This window comes from Cololabis saira, chromosome 8 (assembly GCF_033807715.1).
Source record: "Cololabis saira isolate AMF1-May2022 chromosome 8, fColSai1.1, whole genome shotgun sequence".
NCBI lineage: Eukaryota > Metazoa > Chordata > Actinopteri > Beloniformes > Belonidae > Cololabis > Cololabis saira.
The window spans coordinates 13,716,523-13,738,996 of NC_084594.1; the positions used below are offsets into that span (position 1 = coordinate 13,716,523).

At 38.0% G+C, this 22,474-nt stretch overlaps 2 protein-coding genes across 4 annotated transcripts in view; both read left to right on the forward strand.

Moving 5' to 3' along the window:
• Positions 1–12,589: 12,589 nt before the first annotated feature.
• LOC133449290 (uncharacterized) lies at positions 12,590–15,900 on the forward strand. The gene is made up of 6 exons (XM_061728427.1): positions 12,590–12,720; positions 12,874–13,022; positions 13,154–13,227; positions 13,513–13,611; positions 14,234–14,332; positions 14,492–15,900. Exons 1-6 carry the CDS (start codon positions 12,616–12,618, stop codon positions 14,653–14,655), a joined length of 690 nt encoding a protein of 229 aa, XP_061584411.1. The 5' UTR covers positions 12,590–12,615; the 3' UTR covers positions 14,656–15,900.
• A 5,924-nt stretch (positions 15,901–21,824) lies between these two features.
• The window catches only part of slc12a5a (solute carrier family 12 member 5a), a 239,261-nt gene continuing 238,611 nt past the window's right edge, over positions 21,825–22,474 (forward strand). For all 3 annotated transcript variants that reach the window (XM_061726813.1, XM_061726814.1, XM_061726815.1), the window contains exon 1: positions 21,825–22,199. In XM_061726813.1, the coding sequence (XP_061582797.1) occupies positions 22,010–22,199 (190 nt within the window). In that variant the 5' untranslated portion in view covers positions 21,825–22,009. The remainder of the gene's footprint in view (positions 22,200–22,474) is intronic.

Sequence of the window (22,474 nt, forward strand, 5' to 3'; positions counted from 1 at the left end):
GTCAAAGTACAGCAGTAGTGAACTCTTTCAACCACAATACATTTTCCATCCAGCTGAACGTATAAAAAAGAAAAAGTATTTCTTTGTCTCTAGCAGGGGCGGATTTACTTCCCAAGCGGCCCATGGGCATACATTTACTCCAGCCCCCTTTTGATCCCCATTATATCCCTAATGCCCCAATACCTTACAGTTTTTGTTTGTTTGTTTTTGCTGTACAAGTGCAGATGACTGTCTCTTTCATTAGTTCATTATTCCAAATCAAGCACCAACAAACTTGTGTACTGAGGCCAAACAGAAACAACAAAAATTATTATTCAGACTGATGCTGGAGGCTGTCTTTTAAAGTGAGTTAATCTCCACTAATGTTTTATGTTAAAAAATCCATTTTAAACATATTTGTAACCTTGTTATGACATCCATTCACATTGATGACAAATCTACAGGAGGTGATTCACAAAAATCTAATTTTGTACCATTTAGGTGAATTTATATAAAGCAATACATTTGTTTATAATATGGGCCGTAGACTTTTAACTGGAAGTCAGGTTTTTTTTGCATTTTTTAGAAAATAAAAGGACAACAACAGAATACAATAAATAACAAAACACACACAAAACTAAAAAATAAAAAATAAAATAAAATCAAACAAAATTAAAAACATTATACATATATATCACTTTGTCAATACATTCAGAGGATACCTTATATACACTACATGGACAGAAGTATAGACATATTTGGAGACAAGAAATACACAAAAATCATGTTATGGGTCATTAGGGCTATTGTTTGTTGTGTACCTCACACATTTTCCCATCTTACTTCAAAAATATAAACTTGATTTCTAAGTCTCATTGATATTTTTTCATTTACAAGATCCTTCCATTTGGAATTAATTAAATTATCATCCTTTAACCAATTTCTTGTAATTTATTTAATGCTACTCTTAAAACTAAAAATAAGTGAGTATCTTTCCTCTTAAGTTTTGCCAAATTCTAGCTATTATCACGTTTTCATCAGTCATCGTGTTATGAAGGTTAACAAAGCAATCATCAGATTCTACTAACCCACCTAAACACAACAGCCATTTCTGATTTTGCCACCAAAACGACACCTGAATTAGGTCATTCCTCTGCGAACGCTCGCCACCAGCTCCACAACGCTTCCGGCATGAATCGACTAAAGGAGCCGGTAGCCAACTTTAATTGACGAAAGGTGGGAATGTTCCACCTGGCAATTTAACCTGTTCATTTCTCCCGTTTACAACATGGCTTTTACAACAAAAATATCAAGGGGAAAGTCCCATCATTTTTGTCCGGGCCAGTTTCATCAGTTTGGTTTTTTTAAATTACTCTGAACTACAATTTAAAACCAATATCTGATATGTTCTGTAAATTATTATTTATTATTACTTTCGTTGGTTTCCCATTATTTCAGTAACTATCGTGGGTTTTTCTTTCTATAATCAAAGGGTACCAACAAATTTGTCCATGTGCATTAATTAATCTATACTTACGTGATAGAATTTGGCTAACAAAAGTAAAACTTTAAGAAGGAATTGATAAGTATTAATTTTTCGTCCTTCTGAAGGAAATCATATAGTAATTGGTCACAAATCACCAGATTTCCAAAAGATGTACTGCATCTTTGTTGTTTAATTTAAAAAAAAGATCACATGAGGTAAAATTTGAAATAGAAATGTAATTTTGGTAGTTAAAAAGTATAATGATATTTTCCACTCTTTATTCAATTTTTAACTATCAGTTCTACTTTGAGACTAAATTTAAACTCATGCCTACAACAGGATGTTATTGAACGTGCAGGATCCAAATTAAAATGCCGTATAGTGAATCAGAATTGGTAGATACCAACCATGTATTTTGATTATACTGTGGTATGTAAGCTTCTCAATTCGACTAGATTTTAATTCTTAAACCATGTTAGTTAATGCAATTTAAAAAAAATCTTTCATCTGTAGAAATAGGTGGTGATGATAAAGTTGAATTAGACAAATGTAATGTGTTATTGCTTTTCTTAAGAGTCCACTTATTAGTGTCTCTTAAGAAAGAACCTCAGGCCACAAAAACAGTTTCTCCTCACTGCAGTCATCCTGCTGCTAGAGAAAACTGAAATCAGAGAGGCCAACATGAAAATGATGGAAAACATTCAAGAACTCCACGAAGAGAAGAAGCTGCAGGAGCTCGCTAAGGTGGAGGAAGAAAAGATAAAGATGGAGGAAGGGCAGAAAAAACTTGAGAAAGACATGAAGGAAATGCAAATGAGAATGACTCATTTGAAGAATGATGAGACACAAATGAGTGACGTGAAAAGGAAACTGCAGAAGGAGAAAACAGAATTGGATAAAGACAGAAACATTCTGGTGAATTAAAAGACAGAATTAGAAATAGAGAAAGGAGAAATCAAAAACCAATGGAGGCACTTACAGTTTTTCTCAATCACTTTGGTACATTTTTCCAATCATTCTTGCAATTTGCAGAAGATCAAGTGCATTTCTCAAAACAGTTTGAACAAATAGCAAAACACTGTGGATCACCTGCAAAAGCCAGTCTCTTGCTCAAAATCCTTAGTCCATCCCTCAAAAGCAAGTTTTTGTGTCAATATACTTGTCAGTGCCATCAGAATGTTTAATCATTGTGTCATTGTGTACAGATAAGACAGTCAAATTCATTAGTCATGTTGGCAATTGAAGGCACTTTGAAGGGACATGTTGATGTAAAATGTGGTTTAGGTGTGATGACAAGTGTTGTACATTTGACCTCATATAATGTATACGTGTAAGATTGATTGGAAAAGACAAGATTCACATTTACAGAATGACTTCGTCATTGGCAAACATTGACATTGCAGTCCGTAAAGAAAAAAAAAAGACAGCACTGCACATAACAAAGGTGAAATACAATACGTAAGTGTAAACATAGGTCAAAAATATAAACATAGGTCATACAGTAGTTAAACAAAAAAATATGAACAACTCCCCAAATTCTAATCTCAATCCTGATCTTCAGCTTCTTCCCGTTCCTGTCTGTTAGGCCACAAATTCTCATCCACGTCACACCTGATGTCCTCCCGTGCAAGGCAGCGTGGATAGTATCTTCTTGCATGCCTAATCCATGCTCTGCAGGAATCTGCAGTAATGTCTTGGCATGCTGCATCCATTGCAGCCAGAAGGGTCACTTGTGTGTGTGGCTCTCGGTCATACACCTTCCACCTCCAGGCTGAGAAAAATTCCTCAATGGGGTTGAGGAATGGGGAGTATGGTGGTAAGAACTCCATCACCATTCTGTTATGGTTTGCGTACCACTGCCTTACTAGGTTTGACTTGTGGAAGCTTACATTGTCCCATATTATGGCATATTTGGGCTGGGCCATATTCTCGGCTGGGCCACCTAGGATATGATCCCTGTACAAAGTGTCTAGGAATGCTATTAGACATTCAGAGTTGTATGGACCCATCAGTGGAATGTGTGTCAGCACACCGTTATCTGATATTGCGGCACACATAGTTATGTTGCCACCCCTTTGGCCTGGCACATCAATGGTGGCTCGATGTCCAATAAGGTTTCGACCCCGTCTTCTGCGCTTTGTCAGATTGAAGCCAGCCTCGTCCATGTAAATGAAGTGACAGGGTGGATCACTAGCTTCCAGTTCCATCATGCGCTAAATACAGAAGACAAAATGTTATTTTTGGAATTACTGCATTACATGCATTTGCAAAAGAAGTTAGATCAAACGTATATGACATATTGCATCTTCTTTTCTACAGCCATAGCATATGTGCAAATGCCACACTTACAGTAGTGTAGTGTACATCTTTACATTACATTGCATTTGGCAGACACCTTTTACTGTAAACCCAAAGCGACTTACAAACGAGGACATATCTATATATGGTTTTGGAATAAAAGTTGTACCTGGACAAAGTGGTAGCGCAGCTCCTTCACCCTCTCACCATTTCTTTCAAATGGGACAGTGTATAGCTGTTTCATGGGCATGTGTTGTTTTTTTAGCACTCTGTCAATGGTAGAGATACTGACTGTTTGGATGTTTGCAAATGTGTCATTGTCCTGCAAAATAGTAGTCTGTATCTCTCTCAGTGTAATGGCGTTGTTTTCAACAACAATGTTGCAGATAGCCATCTCCTGGTGTGGTGTGAAAATCCGCCCTCTACCACCCCTGTGTACTTGTCTTGCAGTGGGAAATAAAAATGTAAACCAAAACAAATTTGAGGAAGACACAATGGCATTGTATAGAGCATCAGTGGAATAGGCTACTGTAATTTTGTATGGGGCATTACTGTATTGACATGTAAATACAGTAAACTCCATGTAATTCAGCACATACTGTTAGATTACACACCTGTTCTCTCTGCGGAAAGTTTGAATAATTGAGGACACAGTTGTTCTGCCAACATTTGGCTGCACCCTTCTCCCCGCTTCAGCCATAGTCAGCCCATGATTCAAAACATGGTCTACAAGTGTTGCTCTGATTTCATCAGGAACACGCATGTGTCTGCCTCTTCTGCCTCTTCCTCTTCCTACTCCTCCACCACGCAGCCTCACCCCTCTTCCTCTCCTTCTTCTTGGCTGTTGTCCTTCCATTGTCAGACATTGTAACTTTCTATTGTGCTCTGGTTACCTATATACTCCCCAGTAGATTGTTCATGAGATGCTCCCTTGAGCTCATTCAGAAAACTGTCGATCATTGGTTGATCAACTCTTTTCATTAGAGAAAGTCTAGATTCACCTGGGAGGAATTTACCAATTTAGATCATATTTACAGACAAATGTCTTATGGAAATGTATATATGCTTGACATGTTATGATGGCTTGGTAAATCATTTTGCATGTGAAGACTTATATGATGAACTATAGCCTAAATGTTTTGGGGAAAGAGACTATTTGATAGATTCCTATAACAAAGCATTTTGATTAGCATGACAAAAGCAATTGATAATGTACGAAAAAACTGAGAATTGTACACAATCATTTGCATGGATGGACAAAAGCATTTGCAATTTGTTCAATGCAATGAGAAACTGCCTTTTTCATCTGCACAAATGGCATGATGATGTGAAAACTGAACAAGAACTTTTGAGAATTTCAATTCTGATGTGAGAAATGTACCAAACCAATTGAGAAAAACTGTAAGAGGAGCTGAAACAATTACAACAGAATATCCTGAAAGAGAAAGATAGGGAGCTCCGAGAGTGCATCACAACAGAGAAAAAGAAAAGATCCTTCTTAAAGAAGATCTTCAAGACCAGAACAACACATGAGAAGAGAGGAGAGGAAAAAGTACTGAAAGAAATTTATGAAAATTGGGACAAAAATGACGATTTGACAGAGATAGACAGTGAATGTCTAAAACAAATGGAAAAAGGAGAGAATAAACAGAAATAAAAGGTGATGAAGAAGAGGACTTTTGCCAGCTGGATTTCTAAGAAGTGCAGCAGAGGCAGAACTGAGAGGGCTCCTGGAAACCAGTAGCTCAGCCACCTTGACCTCCTCTCTACCTTCTTCCCACCATGTTATATTTGCCTATTTGTGTGAACATATATCTTAGTATGAGTGTATATAATCAAGAGGGAGATTCAGGATTTCCAGGCACGAGTACATTGTATGAAACAAGTGTTAAAAAACCCTTATATGCTAAAGGCTATGGTATGGTACTTTGGCTTTCATGATGGATGTACATTTAGAAAAGATGTACGATTAGAAAAAATAAACAATTCATTATTACTATTACAGTTTTTCTCAGTCGCTTTGGTACATTTCTCAGATCATCCTCGACATTTGCAAAACAGTAAGTGCATTTCTCAAAACAGTTCGTACAAATAGCAAAACACCATGGATTACCTGCAAAAGCCAGTCTCTTGCTCAAAATCCTTAGTTCACCTCTCAAAATTAAATATCTGTGTCAATGAACGTGTCAGTGCATCAGAATCACAAGTGCTTGTGTCATTGTGTACGGATAAGACAGTCAAATTACTTAGTCATGTTTTTTATTCATTTTCATTCATTTTTATTGTTTGTACCACAATTTGTTGACAGATCATGTATTTGCGATACAGAAAAGAAAAAAGACCAGCAGAGCAGAGCAAAAAGACAAAAAACAAAAAAAAAGTAGAAATGTAACATAGGACAATCTCCTTAGGGAAAACTGTACATGCAGTACTGTAGGAATTACAGTACAGTGCCTATTGTTAGATTACATACCTGTTCTGTCGACGAAAAGTCTGAACGATTGAGGACACAGTTGTTCTCCCAACATTTGGCTGCACCCTTCGACCAGCCTCGGCCATTGTAAGCCCATGATTGAGAACATGGTCTACAAGTGTAGCTCTTATCTCATCAGGAACGCGCATATGTCCTCGGCCTCTTCTGCCTCTTCCTCTGTTTTGCCTCCCAACTCCGCCGCCACGCAGCCTCACTCCTCTTCCTCTTCTTCTTCTCTCTGGCTGTTGACCCCGTCCAATTCCTTGTCCTTCCATTGTCAGACATTGTAACATTGTGTTGTGCTCCGGCTATATGTATACATGCCAGCTGATAGTTCATGAGATGCACCTTTGAGCTATTTCAGAAATCTGGTTGATCATTGGTTGACCTAATGCTTGACATATTTCCCTTCATTACAGAAAGTCAAGATTCACCTGGGATCAATTTACCAATTCAGGCCAGATTTAGAAACAAAGTCTAATGGAAATGTATAGAAATATGCTGACATATTATGACAACTTGTTCAACCATTTTGCATGTAAAGACTTATGCGATGAACTAATGCCTAAATGTTGTGGGGGGTGAGACTATTCAACAGAGACAGAGATAATACATTTTGATCAACATGACATAAACAACTGATAATGTAGGAAACAGCAGAAAATTGTACATTATCATTTGCATGGATGACGAATGCATTTGCAACTTGTTCAAAGAAATGAGAAACTGCTTTTCTGATGTGCACAAGTGACACAATGATGTGAAGATTGAACAAGTAGTTTCGAGAATTTCAATTCTGATTTGAGAAATGTACCAAAGCGACTGAGAAAAACTGTAATCTCGTGCTGTTGGAGAACCTCATCTGGGCCATCAAAGTCCAACTCAATGCAGCAATATCGCTTTTGAGCCACATGGGGGCGCACAAATCCACCGTTTTACAATGTGTTATTGACTGTGAACTGTGTGGTTTGAGCACCACTGCTGTAATTACAAACATTTCACTCCAGTTATAAACTGCATAAGCAAAAAGGGAAATATGTTTATCATGGTGCCTGAGAGAATTCTAGGGGACCAATTAAACCCAGACTACCTAGATATATAGCTGAATGCATAATTGTAAATGATTCATTATTTATTGTTATAACATTGTTGTCAATGTTTCCTTTTTCTGAAATTATTTTGATTGTACTATAATCTTTAATAGATATATAATAGATTTTAGACTCTACAAAATCAGAAATTTTTTGTTAAGTGTTAAATCTTAACTATATCCTCTGCACTGCAGCATTATTGCTTCAGTGAATCATAAGCTTTTCACTAAAATAACAGACAGAACCAGGGACAGTAGGAAGATTTATTTTAAATACTGTGTTGACTGGAGCTCCACTGGTCTCTGATTTCTTTACTCTTTGCTTCTTCTTATTCTTTAGGCTGTTACTCTGAGGACAATATCGACATATTTGTTCTTGTGTTGAGTTATCATAATCCAAAAGGTTGAGAAAATTATGTTAAAATGTTCTTTATAATTCACAGAAAAGCTTACTTTCACGTGGATTTGAGTCTTCTTTAAACATTGAAATACGTGCTAGGGCATTCCGAAAATGTACCTTTTTCATACATGTACTACTATGATTAATGCCTTTATAATGACAGAATACTTAATATCATGATGGAGCTTCACCAGTGTATTAAAGCCATCATCACTTTAGTTGAACCCCAGTTGGTGATTTATATTTGATACAACAAAACCCGTTGCTCTGACTGCTTTGTTGCAAACAAAGGTGATACAACTGGCATTATTGTGCTCCTCAGTAAGGAGAAACAGAAACACAGAATATACTATATGTGTACAGTATACTGTATAGTATACAAAATATACTATAATATGATAATGTGCCACTGAATGTTCGGTAAGAAATTCAATATCCAGGACATACAATCTTGTGAAAAAGAAAGTGCATCTAGTTGCAGCTAAATTCAACATTAGATGAGTAGTAACATATGACATTACATAGGGTTATTATTATTAATTCAACAGAAAACAAGCTAAAACAGCCCTCTTCTCTTTACAAAGTTACTTCACTTATCTGCATTTTACAGGGATACGTTTGAGCACAGCTCTCTTCAGGTCAAACCACAGCATTTTTATTAGGGCCCGAGCACCTTCAGTGCGAAGGCCCTATTGTATCTGTAGGAATTCTTTTTCTTTTTCTTTTTCTTCTGACGAAAGGAGGGCCTTTTTGCCCCCCTAAACGTGCCCAAAAAGTCACCAAATTTTGCATGCAAGTCAGGCCTGGTGAAAAATTTGATATTTAATGGTTTGCATTAATGGGTGTGGCAAAATGGCTCAACAGCGCCCCCTTGAAAACTTTGTGACTCAAGCCCCACAATACGGTTTGACGTACATTCACCAAAATCGGTACACACCTGTATCATGTCGCAACTTAAAGAAAAGTCTCTTGGCGCCATGGCCGAAACCGAACAGGAAGTCAGCCATTTTGAATTAATCTTGTCACTTTGGCGCAATTTATGACATTCCTTCGGCAGTTAATACGGCCCGAACCGTAACGTGCACCCAGGTGTGTTATACATCAAAATGTGCGTCTCCATCCTGCGAGAACACGCATTACTTTTCTCTTTCAAAAGCGTTACCGTGGCGACGCTAGACGCCAAAAAGCGCGCCCACCCTTCATCTGGTTGGTTCAGACCGAAAAAACTTTGAGCCTCAAGCCCCAGAATACGGTTTGACGTACATGAACGAATATCGGTACACACCTGTATCATGTCGCAACTTAAAGAAAAGTCTCTTGGCACCATGGCCGAAACCGAACAGGAAGTCGGCCATTTTAAACATTCTGAATTAATCGCGTAATTTTGGAGCAATATGAGCCATTCCTTTGAGAATTAATACGGCCCGAACCGTATCGTGAACCCAGGTGTGTTATACATCAAAATGTGCGTCTCCATCCTGCGACTACGCGCATTACTTTTCTCTTTCAAAAGTGTTACCGTGGCGACGCTAGACGCCAACAAGCGCGCCCCACTTTATCTGATTGGTCCATATTTGATAGTTCCCCAAAAGTCACCATATTTTGCATGCAAGCCAGGCCTGGCGATAAATTTGATATTTTATGGTTTACATTAATGAGCGTGGCAAAATGGCTCAACAGCGCCCCCTAGAATACTTTTCTCTGCCATAACTTTTGAATGGTTTGACATAAAGAGTCGTGGGTGGTGTCATGGGACTCGGTATTGAGTCCTTGACCATAATTGCTGAAAATTAGCCCCGCCCCTTCTTCTGATTGGTTGTCCCTATTTCCTGCTATAACATTTGAATGTTTTGACGTAGAGAGTCGTGGGTGGTGTGATTGGACTCTGTATTGAGTCCTTGAGCTTCATTGGCCTGAACTAGCCCCGCCCCTTCTTCTGATTGGTTGTCCCTTTTTTCTGCTATAACTTTTGAATGGTTTGACATAGAGAATCCTGGGTGGTATCGTTTCTGATATGCTTATGGGGGGCGGTGGCCGTGAGTGCGAGGGCCCGTTCATCGCTGCTTGCAGCTTTAATTGCATTTTTAATTGACTCAAAATGTTTTTAATTGTATTTTTAACCGATTTTTGGTATTTAATTGCATTTTTAATTGACTCCAAAATAGTCTCAAAATAACCCTTCACAGATTGATGAGCAGCAACATTTGGTTCTCTGAGATAATTGCTGATGTTGTTCCTCTAGGTTCCTTTTATTACTGCACACCTGAATGCTTCTAACCAGAAAAAAAGGCCAAATGGGCGCTTTTATAGAGGCGCTCACATTCATCTAAGCTTGGTTAATTAGGCAGATCTGATTAGCAGCACCTGGCCGCTAATCACCCTTTTAATTCCTGCAGAAGAAGCAAGGAAGTGCAAAGTTTCTCATACTGCTTTGTCATCTTGCCTTAACGAGAATTAGCTTGATTGATCAGACGCAACTATTGACTGATGGGGCAGAGGGCGTTCACAAGGGCAGCTTCCATCTTCTATACATCATGATTTCACGTGACTGGTTAGTGGCAAGGGCCTTGACATACATAAGACAAATAGCTAACCAAGAGTGGGATATATACGGGCATTGCATTTACTCTGAAAGCACACCAAGAATGATATTTGCAGTTTTTCCAGCTGATACTCTGAATGAATTTCTGCCTGAAATTTATACAGATGAATTTCTGGCCTTGTTATTGTTGAAAAAATAGATAATCTCTCGAGGGATTGTTTGTCGTAGGGAGGTTTTTGAGCTCTGTGCTCCCGACTGGAATCGTGTTGCACACCTGCCACCCAGGGAAAACCTGCAGAAATTCAACCTATCAGGAGACACTTAAGATGACATCATTTAATTTCAACGCATTCTTACCTCATAGCATTTCTTCACACCTGCCTAAGATTTTTGCACAATACTGCATGTGTTTAAAATAAGGGACTTGGCGCATCTTGTTAAATTGTACCTAAGCGTTACAATTTTTTTTTCTCACGGTGGCTCCAAGAGATTGCCATAACATCTCGATAATAAACAGCAACAATTTAAAGCTAAAACAGTTACTGAAACAAGCACAAAGCAATAGTATCTTGGTCATCATCTTTACCGGAACCATAAGCACAAAGGAACATCCAACACAAACTACTTGATAAGAAGCACAAAAGAGAATGACTGCGGATTATATACACTCACAGACCACTTTATTAGGTACACGAGGAGTAAGGCAAATTTATTTAGGAGTACATAATAAAACGATGAGTGTACATGTACTTGTATACGTTGTCAGTTCTGTGTTTGAAATAAGGTTCTCTTCCAGGATCACAAACCACCTGCGCAGTTGTCATTTGTTGTAGCATTTATTCATATTTTCCAAGTCAATGACTAGCATTTTTGAGTTCCTAGCTACTATCAGAGGTGTCAAAAGTATTCACATTCATTACTTAGGTAGAAGTTTAGATACTAGAGTTTAAAAATACTCATGTAGAAGTTGAAGTATCAACTCAAGTTTTTTATTCAAGTAAAAGTATAAAAGTACTGGTTTCAAAACTACTTAAAGTGTAAAAGTAAAAGTAATGTAAGGGGGAAAAAAGCCATTAAGGACAAAAACCATTGAAACTGAATGCATCTTAGTATAATGCAAATATATTAAAGAACCATATATGTGTAATATTGAGCATTAACATGTGTTTCAGAGAGCAGGAGATATGATGACTAGTTGCCTATAAGTATTGTAATGGTGCAAAAAGTCAAACTTCAGAGGCATGTTATCATTTATCCTAACCTTTATTGGAATGTACATCCAAGTTTAGTTGCAGGAATCTGAGGGAACGGATGTAAGAACAAAACTGGACAAGAACATCTGAAACAACCACAACATAATTCACTCTATCCGGATGGAGCAATTTAACTGGATAGTTTTTTTTTAAAGGCCAAAATGAAATAGAGTAACGAGGCTGTTTTTAAAATGTAAGGAGTAAAAAGTACAGATAATTGCGTGAAAATGTAAGGAGTAAAAGTAAAAAGTCGTCTGAAAAATAATTACTCCAGTGAAGTATAGATAACCAAAATTTCTACTTAAGTAAGGTAACAAAGTATTTGTACTTGGTTACTTGACACCTCTGGCTACTATAATATGCATGATAACCAAAGTAGCCAAATCAACTTTGTCTCTCTTTTGTTCTTCTCTTTCCATTTATTTCTCTACATGTATTACGGGTCACGAAGCTGCGTGGTTGTGATATGTTGGGCCACCCAGCAACATACAAAATTTGCTTTTTTCTCTTTATTTCTTGCCTCACTTCCGACGGGTTTGTCAACTGGTTCTGTCGACGTTACCGGGAGTCACGACGAAGGCTTTCAGATGTCAGGTGCCAATTCATGCTGCTAGCAGTCTTTGTAAATGAGTTGCTACATCCTGAGCAGAGGCAGAATGACGAGGCTAAACACATAGAGAGACGCAGTGTTTTTTGGACACAATGACAGTATTCAGATGAATACAAGAAGGATGCAAGCAGGATGTGTGAAACTGTATTCAAGGACTCTCATGTTAGTCTCCATCAGTGTGAACTGAGATTACTTTTACAATGCCTGCTAAATTTTCCTGTAAGAAGTAAAACTTAAAAAAAAAATACTTCTGGACGTCTCTTACTTTAGCTTAAAATTTGTATTTGCATAGCATTGAGTTTGATGAGCAAACATAATTTTCTTAGTGGACCATTTTTGTGCATAGCATGTGGTTTCCCGTAACGAGATCACAGAGACAGGGGTGGATAGAGCTGGCTGGAAAACCATTGGTCAGTGATTGCCATAAAAAGGCAGACCTGAGAGGGTCAAAGAGACAAGACAGAAGCGCGCACACTGAGCCACAATGAAGATTTTGTTTGTAGCTGTTATGTCGAGTCTCATCTCGGCCTGCCAGCCTGCACCGCTGACATGTGAGCAGCTGCTGAAGCCAGTAGACAAAGGTCCAGTTGTAAGTGCCGTTTCATTTTTATGACTAAAATTGGCATTTATCGCTTTCTTGGACAAATTTAACCCAATTAAATATATATGTAATTTCTGTTTTGGGATAAAAATTTGCAAACAAGTTTATTCTGATTTAAATTATTCTGTTTGTTAATTTCAGATAACTGGAAAGTGGTACTACATCGCATTGGCCACAGAGACCTGTTTGCCTTCAACATTGTTTAGTAGTCTTCTTTCACCAAGCCTTACGGCAGATGTTACTTCTAAAGACACGGCAAACGTGTTCGCTGCCAGAACATATGTGAAAATGTAAGAAATGTCTGTTTCTGGAGGTTTTTATTCATCTTAGCGTTTGATTGACTGCTTGTATTTGTGCATTATTTGTCTCCATGTGAATAGTTGTTTCTTCAGGTGTTAAATCTTCAATAAATCCTATGCAGGTTTGGACATTGCTACAATGAATCTGAAGCTATTTTCTACGACAACAATAAGATGTTCGATGTCGACAAAAACAGTAAGAGCTTTGTGAAATATGTTTTTTGCACTGCTGATTTCATCAGTCTCTGTCTTTGCTTCATTTAATCTCTCTTTTGAACTTTTACTCTGCTCCCGCTAAATTACTCGGTGGTAGCTGATTCCCAAATTTGCCCCTTTGTGCATGCTTTGGTAATTATATTTGCAAAATTAAAACAGGCATAATAAATATTGTTAATTCACAATGATAATGGCAGATTTTAGTTGATGAATCTGATATTTTTTGAGAAATTAAGTTTTTTACAGGGTTTTTTTTTCTCAACAGATGCCCCAACAGGAGAGCCAGATATTGTGCTGCAAACCAGTTGCCCTGACTGTCTCGTTGTAAAGTCGGCTGACGTCCTTGACACTGTTGTGTTCCTTAGTAAGGAGAGCAGAAGGACACAATACACAAATATGTGATGCAAGTCAATTAGATTACATCAACACCAAATTCTAGATATTCGATATAACTGTACGGATAAGTGACAAATTAAAGGGGAAACCTCTCTCGTGATATTTCTCTGCCATGGTTTAGGTTATCATAGAGAGGAAGGTCCTTCCAAATCAATACAAGACCATCTCTATTTTGTGGTGAAATGATTGAGTCTTCGTGGATGACAATCCTCCCTTCGCAGGGCAGAAGGGGTCACATAATTACAATTAAAATGATTTAAAACATAAACTATGGCCTTTGTAGTCACCGTTCAACTTCAGTGAATACTTTTGGGACATTTTAGAGTGACATGTTTAATAGCCCTCCCCTTCAGTGTTGAGAACCTTTCCAAAGAATGATGGGCTAACCGTCAACCATACACATTAACTTCTTACTAAGACATATTAGGCTAGGATTTTGCTTCAATTTTGTCACCTATTTGTAGATATCTTTATAATTTTTTGCTAATATAGCATTTCAGATTGATACGTTCCATGTTTTGTTATATAAAATATATCCTAAAACAGACTACGTCACAAAGCATTTGTCGTAAATGTCACTTCTTCCCCAGGCAGGAGAAGCGTCGTCACTGATGCTGAGTTAAGAGAGTTTGCGATACAGGCAAAATGTCTTGGATGGTCCAAACCTGAGGTCCTAGGCACAGATCATGGTAAGATATTCACAAACATCAGATTATTGTACAATTTAAAAAATGCATATAATCTTAAATTCTCAAAAAGATGTGTTATATCACATCAAGTAGTACCATGATTTTACAGGGATTTTCCATCTTGCTTTAATAATTTTCTGTTTTCCTTCCCAAATACAGACTATGTGAACTGCAAAGAGTTGGATATGGATGGTGACCTCACCGAAGATCAGAGTACAGCCATGCTACAATTCTTTGCTGAGAAAATGCAACAAAGTCGCCAGAAGATAATCAAGTGTCTTACAGAGTTTATTATTTCTTACTTACCTTCTTACCTCACTTAAAAATAAAATAACTCCACTGAACTTAGACTCAAGAATAAGAGTTCAAATCTTAACATTAATTCTAATTCAGTTGAATTTAGTTGTGACTGAAATCTCTGCCCCTCGCCTGTAAATAGCTGAGATAGTCTCCAGCAAACCCTGCAAAGGATAAAGCGGGTATAGATAATGGATGGATGGATGGATGGATGAGAACTGAAGTTAAGTTGTGGATGGCCAGCTGCTCGACCAGAGAAGCTACGGGGTAAATAAGACCAAATCTGAAATCTTTGCACCTTTGTGGAATTAGCAAATACAAAGAGGTTTACACCAAGATTCTAAATCATGTTCATATCCAGCCACTACAGTATATCCACTGAGAGCGTGGTGCAATCTCTGTCCATGTTTATTCAGCAGCGAACTATGTTTGCAAAGCATGAGACATCTGCATGTGTTTATTTAACTTTGAACTACATCCACTTTGATGGTGGGCATTAATGCGGTCCCACTGAAACTCTGAACAAGCTGCATTATTCATTTACATCATTTGCTTGAATATTGAATGTAAGTAACTTGTGATGAATCTGAGTATACTAATGCAGTTGGGAGTAATTAAGCAAACGCACAGGGAGTTTTCTTGCACTGATAAAGACAAACATTATTACACAAATTTGAATGTACTTTAATAGGTTACTTAGTTATCTTTGCGTGTGATAGTTTAACTGAAAACAACTGTGCTGCCAATACACATTGGCCTCATTTTGAATCAAACCATCACAATAATAAAGGCTATTTTAACCTACAATAAGCACTGAGCCTTGACTTTCTAAACTCGAGTCACATGACTTGGACTTGATCGAGACTTGAGTCTTTAATTTGATAACTCTATATTTGATTTATTAAAATGTTAAAAGACCTATAACTTGACTTTACATGAACTTGGGCCTGCTGATTTGGAAACACTTGAGCCACAAAGACTAAAACATTTTATTTAAAAAGTGCACACAAATCAATTCATTTCACTCACTGACTGATCAAACACGGATTCTCTCTTTTTCTGCCGTGCACGTACGAGTGCGAAACCTGTCAGCACAGCCAAACAAAATTAACTAGAATGAGATTTGGTTCTTTAAAATAAAAACAGCCTTCTGCAAATACTGTTCATATAGGAACAACCAAGGAGTGTTAGGAATCCCAGACGGAGATGCACAAAGAACGTTAGGTGGTCCTCTCATAAAGTTGACTTTAGCTGACTTTAAATGTGCTTAAGGTTCTGTTCATAACATTGTTTGGCTTTTTACCGTGTCTGACATTTTTGTCATGTCTGAGTCTGGTACCTTAAGCACATTCAATATTAATGCGTAACTTGTCAGCTGAGGATCGTTGATGGATGGTGAGCAGGGGTCCTTTTTAGAAAGCAGGTTATGTTCAGACTCTGATTATGTTGAACCTGAACTCAGGGAAACTCTTGAGTTTTCCTTTTCACAAAGAGAGGTATACAGTATGAACCCCAAGCAAGAGGGCTCAGTTACGCTCGTTTGAGAAACTGAGGTATCTCAAACTCTGAGTCTGTTACCATGGTAACTCACTCTGTAAATCTGGTTGAGAGCAAGTTAAGTTCCACAAACCCAGAGTTTCTCTGATTCCTACCGTTCATCAAGCTGAGTCAGGGCCGTTAGTTGCCTTTAATAACAACACCGATGCTAAAGATTGCCTATTAAAAGAGGACCTGTATCCAAAGTAGAGAGAAGAGTAGCTTAACTCATCCGTTCATTTATTTATTTATTTTCAGTAGCCACAAACAACAGCCATCGAAGAATAGTTTTACAGGATTTCAGATAAGCAAGAGGATTTAGAAGCTGAATGTTTTATTAGCATCATGCTTCCACCTCCTGTGAGTGAAACAAAATTCATGCAGGATTTTTCAATGTGATTGGATGACGGCATCAATATTCCCATCTAAGCTCCTTGAGTTATTTTCACTTTGGTACAGCGAAATTATCTTAAAAAAAAAAACAACAATAACCTTTGTAGATTAACTTCCCTCTGATCTCTGCGTCACTGATTTCACAGTCTGCATTAGAACCCTTCACAAAAAGGCCAGGGACGTGCTGCATATATGAGTCTTAACCAATGAATAACTATATTTTATTTTTAGTCATATTTTTTGAATTTTCAGAATTTTTGTCACATGTCCACAGTAATATTCCATTATGACAATAATGTCTTTTGCATTTGTTTATCTTATGATGAGTGACTGTGATTATGATATTATTGGGCTTAATTTCAACAGAGTAATGTTTTCCAGCAATCACCTTATGTGATCCCTGCATTGCAGGAGAAGGTCGATTGTTTTAAACCAGATGCCCAGACACGATGGAAGAATAAGAGAATTAGTAAGAAAGAAATGACAAAAAGTGAAATGTTTTGAGTTGATCTGTCCATCTTGGAAAGGCGCTCGCAGCATGCATCCAGGACCTCATGACAAGAAGAAACATCAAATTATCTTGAGGCATGTCTGACAGATTCCCATGGGGAATAAGGCACAAGGCTTCCACTTCACAAAACGTCCTTCAAAAAAAGACAACCTTGTTCATCACACAGAAACTCATCGACGTCCCTCACCTGTCATCCACCAACAGCTACTTGAGTGACAGTCATGACAGGTACCAATAAATTGTAGTTACAGCTAAAAGCTGTCTCTTGAACAGTCCACTCGGAGTTTGCGTCCCTGACCTACTTTATGAAGCAGCTCCCTCCGATGGTTGGATTCAAATCAGTCTGGAGCACTTGTTTGGGTGGGGTCACTCAGTCTGTGGTTTATCTGATACAGCACACCACCAGATGGTGATCAACATCTTTAACAACCTCTGACACGTCTTTAACGGGTAGAAGACCAAACATCCCTGCTGAATAGTTGGAGGAATTTGAGGCACAAAGGCACATGCTTCGGACTCAGAGCATGGCAAGGATTGAAGCAATCTTTTGTTCACCTTAAGACTTCTGAATATGAAAAATGATATGGAAAGAAAAATAGTGTTGGTGTACTTTACCTTGATTTTTGCATTTTTTTTCCTTTATTGCTTTAGTAGTAGGGAAAATAAATGCTGGAATGATTCGTGTTGTGTTATAATTCTGTCACTGCATTACAAACCACCCTTTGCAGACCATGAAAACTGCATAGCAGCAAACAGCTCTGACATTGATCCTTCCGATTTGGCACCACCAGCTGGATAAAGAGTGGAAAAACATGTTCTCAGAGATCTTCGCATCTGATTCAGAAACACTTCTTCACTATCCACATGCTGCCCTTAGATGGGCTCAGCAAACGTGGGCTAGCCTTTGGTAATTGTTACAATTTTGCCTGTTGCATGCTCTGAGCGAAAGATGAGATGTCTCATAGGTATCCACAGTCTTGTTTTCTTATGGGCTAAGATACTGATTTACATTTTGGGATAACAATGACCATGCACATCTACTAAAGAGAGAATCAAGTCCCAAATAAGTCATAAGACATACCCCTCCTGTTACTCTACTGTATATGAATGCTGCGATGATTCCTACCTAATTTGAACCCCCTGGTCTTGTTTAAATGATCAATATTCTCAATATTCTGTGCTGCAATAAGATTAGCAGTAACAAAGCTTGCAAAAAAAAAAAAAATATTCATTTTCGGTCAAATGTTGAATATTTGACAATAATTCCCTTCACCGCCTTTTGAAATTTTCCCCTGAAAAGACGCTCTTAATGTCAAAATAACTTTCCTAATCCTGATAAGCAGAGCAAAAAGAGATAAAAAAAACTCTCAACCACAACTCCCTTCACCGCCTTTTGAAATTTTCCCCTGAAAAAACGCTCTTAATGTCAAAATAACTTTCCTAATCCTGATAAGAGCAAAAAGAGATAAAAAAAACTCTCAACCTCAACCACCTCATCTGATGGTGATTCTCTAGAAACTGTTGAAATATCCTCAGTACCAAGCACCTCTGTGAAAAATCACAGATCCCACAGAGGATCATGTCAGACAACTGAAGAGCTACCGGTACATATTGCTCTGTTCCTCTTATTTGTGTATAATGTAGTATTAATCATCTATGGTTAGAAACTATGTTTACATGGGCAGTAATCATCTAAGTATTTACCTTAATACTCCAATTAAGGTGTTTATATAAGTATAGTAACATCAGATTCTGGGTTTACAAGTTGAGCAGCATAGATTAATGAGACCTTCCTCATGTTCCTTATGTCTCTGTGCTTTGGACTCCCCCTCTAACTAACTAATTAACTAACTAACTAGATACTGGTACTGTTTATAAGAAGGAGCAGAGGTACTTAGTTCCTTGAGTGTTTGCAGCAAGATGTTGAATATGAAGATTGCAATCACATCTGCAGTCATCTGTTGGGGGAGCAGCGTCAGAGCCAATCACCTATACTGAACATGTTTATATGGAAAGGCTGGCCCGGTTCTGGAGCCTCTTGAGTTGATTGTGCAAAGAAGGATACTTCATAAAATGAAGACGTCCATGGACAACCCTGAGCATGCTCTTCATTACACAGTGATTCAGCAACGGTGTCTTCGGTCGGAGGAATCTTTAGATCTGCTGCAACACAGACTTCAGGAGATGCTTCCTGCCCACGCCAATAAACCTTAACAATGACTCTTTGAAGAGGCTTAAATGTTTACTCCAGTAATTAAATTCCTTTCGGGGATAAATAAAGTTGTTTTTTTAACTGAACTGAAGTTGAACTAAAATAGTGGGCATTCTACTGTGCTCTAAACTACCGTTTGAAGACTAGCTTTTATTTAAGCTTTGCGTTTCCCTGTATGTGCGCATTTTCTGCATTCATTCTTGCTGTCATCCTCAAATTTTTCATAACTGCTGTATGCGGAGGCAAGTGTTGTATAAAAATTCAAACAGGGTGTCGTATGCAATTGATTTATATGTGTGTAATGATCAGCATACTCCAGACCATTTAATCCAATTACTGCTTACTCTGACTAAAACCTAATTTAGATTGGAGTTATTGGTTACACAGTGGTTTCATAATCAGAACATTGTTTTAATTGGATTATAACTGCTTTATTGTTGACCATGTAAGGCACTCACTGTTTTGATAGACAAGTGCATGAATGTTTCACACAGATGTAATTTCACCAAAAGAGAGGATGGGATAACTTGCTGCACATAGAAATGTAACGAATGATTACAACTTTAGTAATTTGCATTTATTGTGTGTTTTACTGTTCATGTAAGAAGGTTAAAGTATAAAGAAATGTTTACTAAAATGATTTCAATTAAACCATGAATATAACCATTTGCTATTAGGACTTATTTAATATAAATTTAGCACAAAAGTTTAAAAAAAAATGTGTTTGGTAGATTTTTTCTTTTTTGTAACAATGCTTTTTGGCAATAAATCTTGTACTGTTGGAAAGCCAGTTTATTTCCCTTTGAAATTATTTCACATTTGCCAAGAACACACATTTGTGGGATGAGCGGCAGAGCTGAGTAAACCCACATATATGGGGGGGTTTGGATTTGGAAAATAAAACAAATGAAAAAATAAAACAAAACGAACAAACAAAAAAGAATGCAAACAAACTATTATTGTATATGAGTAGTACATCCCTGTAGTCATACAATAGTGGATGTGGTAATGACGATTTGGTGACTGTCTGGCAGACAGTGGATCTTCAGATTATTCAGCCGTTGCCTAGCAACGTTGCCTCCTGAAACAGACGAGACGACTATAGTGTTTTTTTTTAGTGAAAAGCGCCTTATTAAGCGATAATTTATGGTCCGCGTTACACCAACGCAGACACTACGGCGTAGCGTACGCGGCGACACGCAGCGTACAATGCGCGTCGCCGCGTACACTACGCCGTCGATTTAACGCGGAACCATAAATCAGGGTGATTTATGGTTCCACGTTACACCAACGCAGACCCTACGGCGTTTTACAATATTGTCTTTGGTATCATTTTAAGCATTCATTTAAGCTAAGATGTGAATCTTTCTGACCAACATAGAGTTCACTGCAGCTCTTTAAACTATAAACAACACACATTTTTACACAATGATATACTATCTTTTATCCCTGTGTCATCTAGGAACAACAGAGACACAAAATACAAAAACTGGAATACTCATAGATTCAGGAAATGTATCACATCTTAGCTTGAATGAATGCTTTAAAGGTCCCCTTTAAAATGATACCAAAGACAATATTGTGAAACATTGACAGATATCCTGTACATGATTTTAAACCAGGTTATGCAGCAGCATCTAAAGTGTAATGTTCTGAAGGGGCTGGGTAACTCAGGAAGGGTCATCATACCAAAATATCATCTACAGACATGGATCTTTTCAAAGATTATAAGCAAGTTTGGTCACCTTCAGTGGTGCGGACAAGTGAAATATTGGGCTCTGGCGTGGCGTCAATTCAGTCGAAGCTAAGGTATGGCAAGGTTACGAGTCACAGAACTTAACTAGAGGATTAATCAACACGTCCAGCAAATACTAATCACAGAAGTCTGCTATGTAGCTTATCTGTGTGGTCAAGAAAATTGGAACTTTTTCAAATGCAGTCTCGCTCACTGCAAAAACTCAAAATCTTATTATATTTGTCTTATTTCTAGTTAAAATGTCTCATTTTTAGTCAAAAAATCTTATTACACTTAAAACAAGTGTCATTACCAGAAAAATAACTTGTTATTTGACCATTTTCACCGGTTGCAAGTAAATTTTCACTTGAAATAAGTAGAAAAATCTGCCAGTGGGACAAGATTTATCTTCTCATTACAAGCAAAAAAATCTTGTTCCACTGGCAGATTTTTCCACTTATTTTAAGTGAAAATCTACTTGAAACAGGTGAAAATGGTTGTTTTTGAGTCTTGTCTTAAATGCAATGAGATTTTCTTTGGCTAAAAATGAGACATTTTAACTAGAAATAAGACAAATATTCTTGTTAAGATTTTGAGTTTTTGCAGTGTATAATAACTAGTGAAATCAATCATGTTGTTCTGATTTGCATTTGTAGTTATTCTATATGTATTAAGTAATAGAATAATCAATACAAATAGACACAGAGTAATTCCATAAATGTATTTTTCGGCTTTAGGACCCAGGTGCGCGGCAGCCAGCAGACACCGGTTGATGAGATGCTCTACTCCGCATCACACATCATAAGAAACCAACAAAGAGCGGCTGTTTTCTGGACATAGTAGTCACTGAAAAAACTTAAGTTATCCAAAAAGAGATTCGAGGGTGTGCATTTTTTTTTTTATTGTTTTATTTCCCACACCCCGCGCCTTTGTCCGCGCCAGCCCGCACCGGGGCTGGAAGACCCGTCGCTCCTCGCCTCCCCGTCGACAAGCATGAGCCAGCGGTTCACGGTCTCCAAGAGCGACGGCGAGCGGCGGCCGTCGGACATCCAGGGGGAGGTGAACCAGCTGTTCGAGGGGGACGAGCCTGCACCAGACCCGGGCAGCAGCAGCAGCAGCCGTGGCGGCGGCGGGGAGGGCGCAGCTGCCGCCGGGGTGGAGGAGGAGGTGCTGGTGCTGACAGGTAGGAGAGAGAGACACCTCCATGCTGGCTCCATTCACCCTGACGCGGCGGGTTAGCTGCTGCTAGGAGCTAACAGGTCAGGCACGTCCAGTCTGCTGCTGCACCACGCTGGTGCGAGGGGACTGGATAAAAAAATACAAATTATATATATATATATATATATATATATATATATATATATATATATATATATATATATATATATATATATATTATTTTTACATTTATTTTTATTTCACAAACATGCATACACACATGCATATATATATATATAT

Coding starts and splice junctions, on each gene's coding strand:
- LOC133449290 (XM_061728427.1), top strand. CDS start 12,616: ATGAAGATTTTGTTTGTAGCTGTTATGTCGAGTCTCATCTCGGCCTGC. Junction 13,228..13,512: donor GTTCGATGTCGACAAAAACA/GTAAGAGCTTTG, acceptor TTTTCTCAACAG/ATGCCCCAACAGGAGAGCCA. Junction 13,612..14,233: donor TGACACTGTTGTGTTCCTTA/GTAAGGAGAGCA, acceptor CTTCTTCCCCAG/GCAGGAGAAGCGTCGTCACT.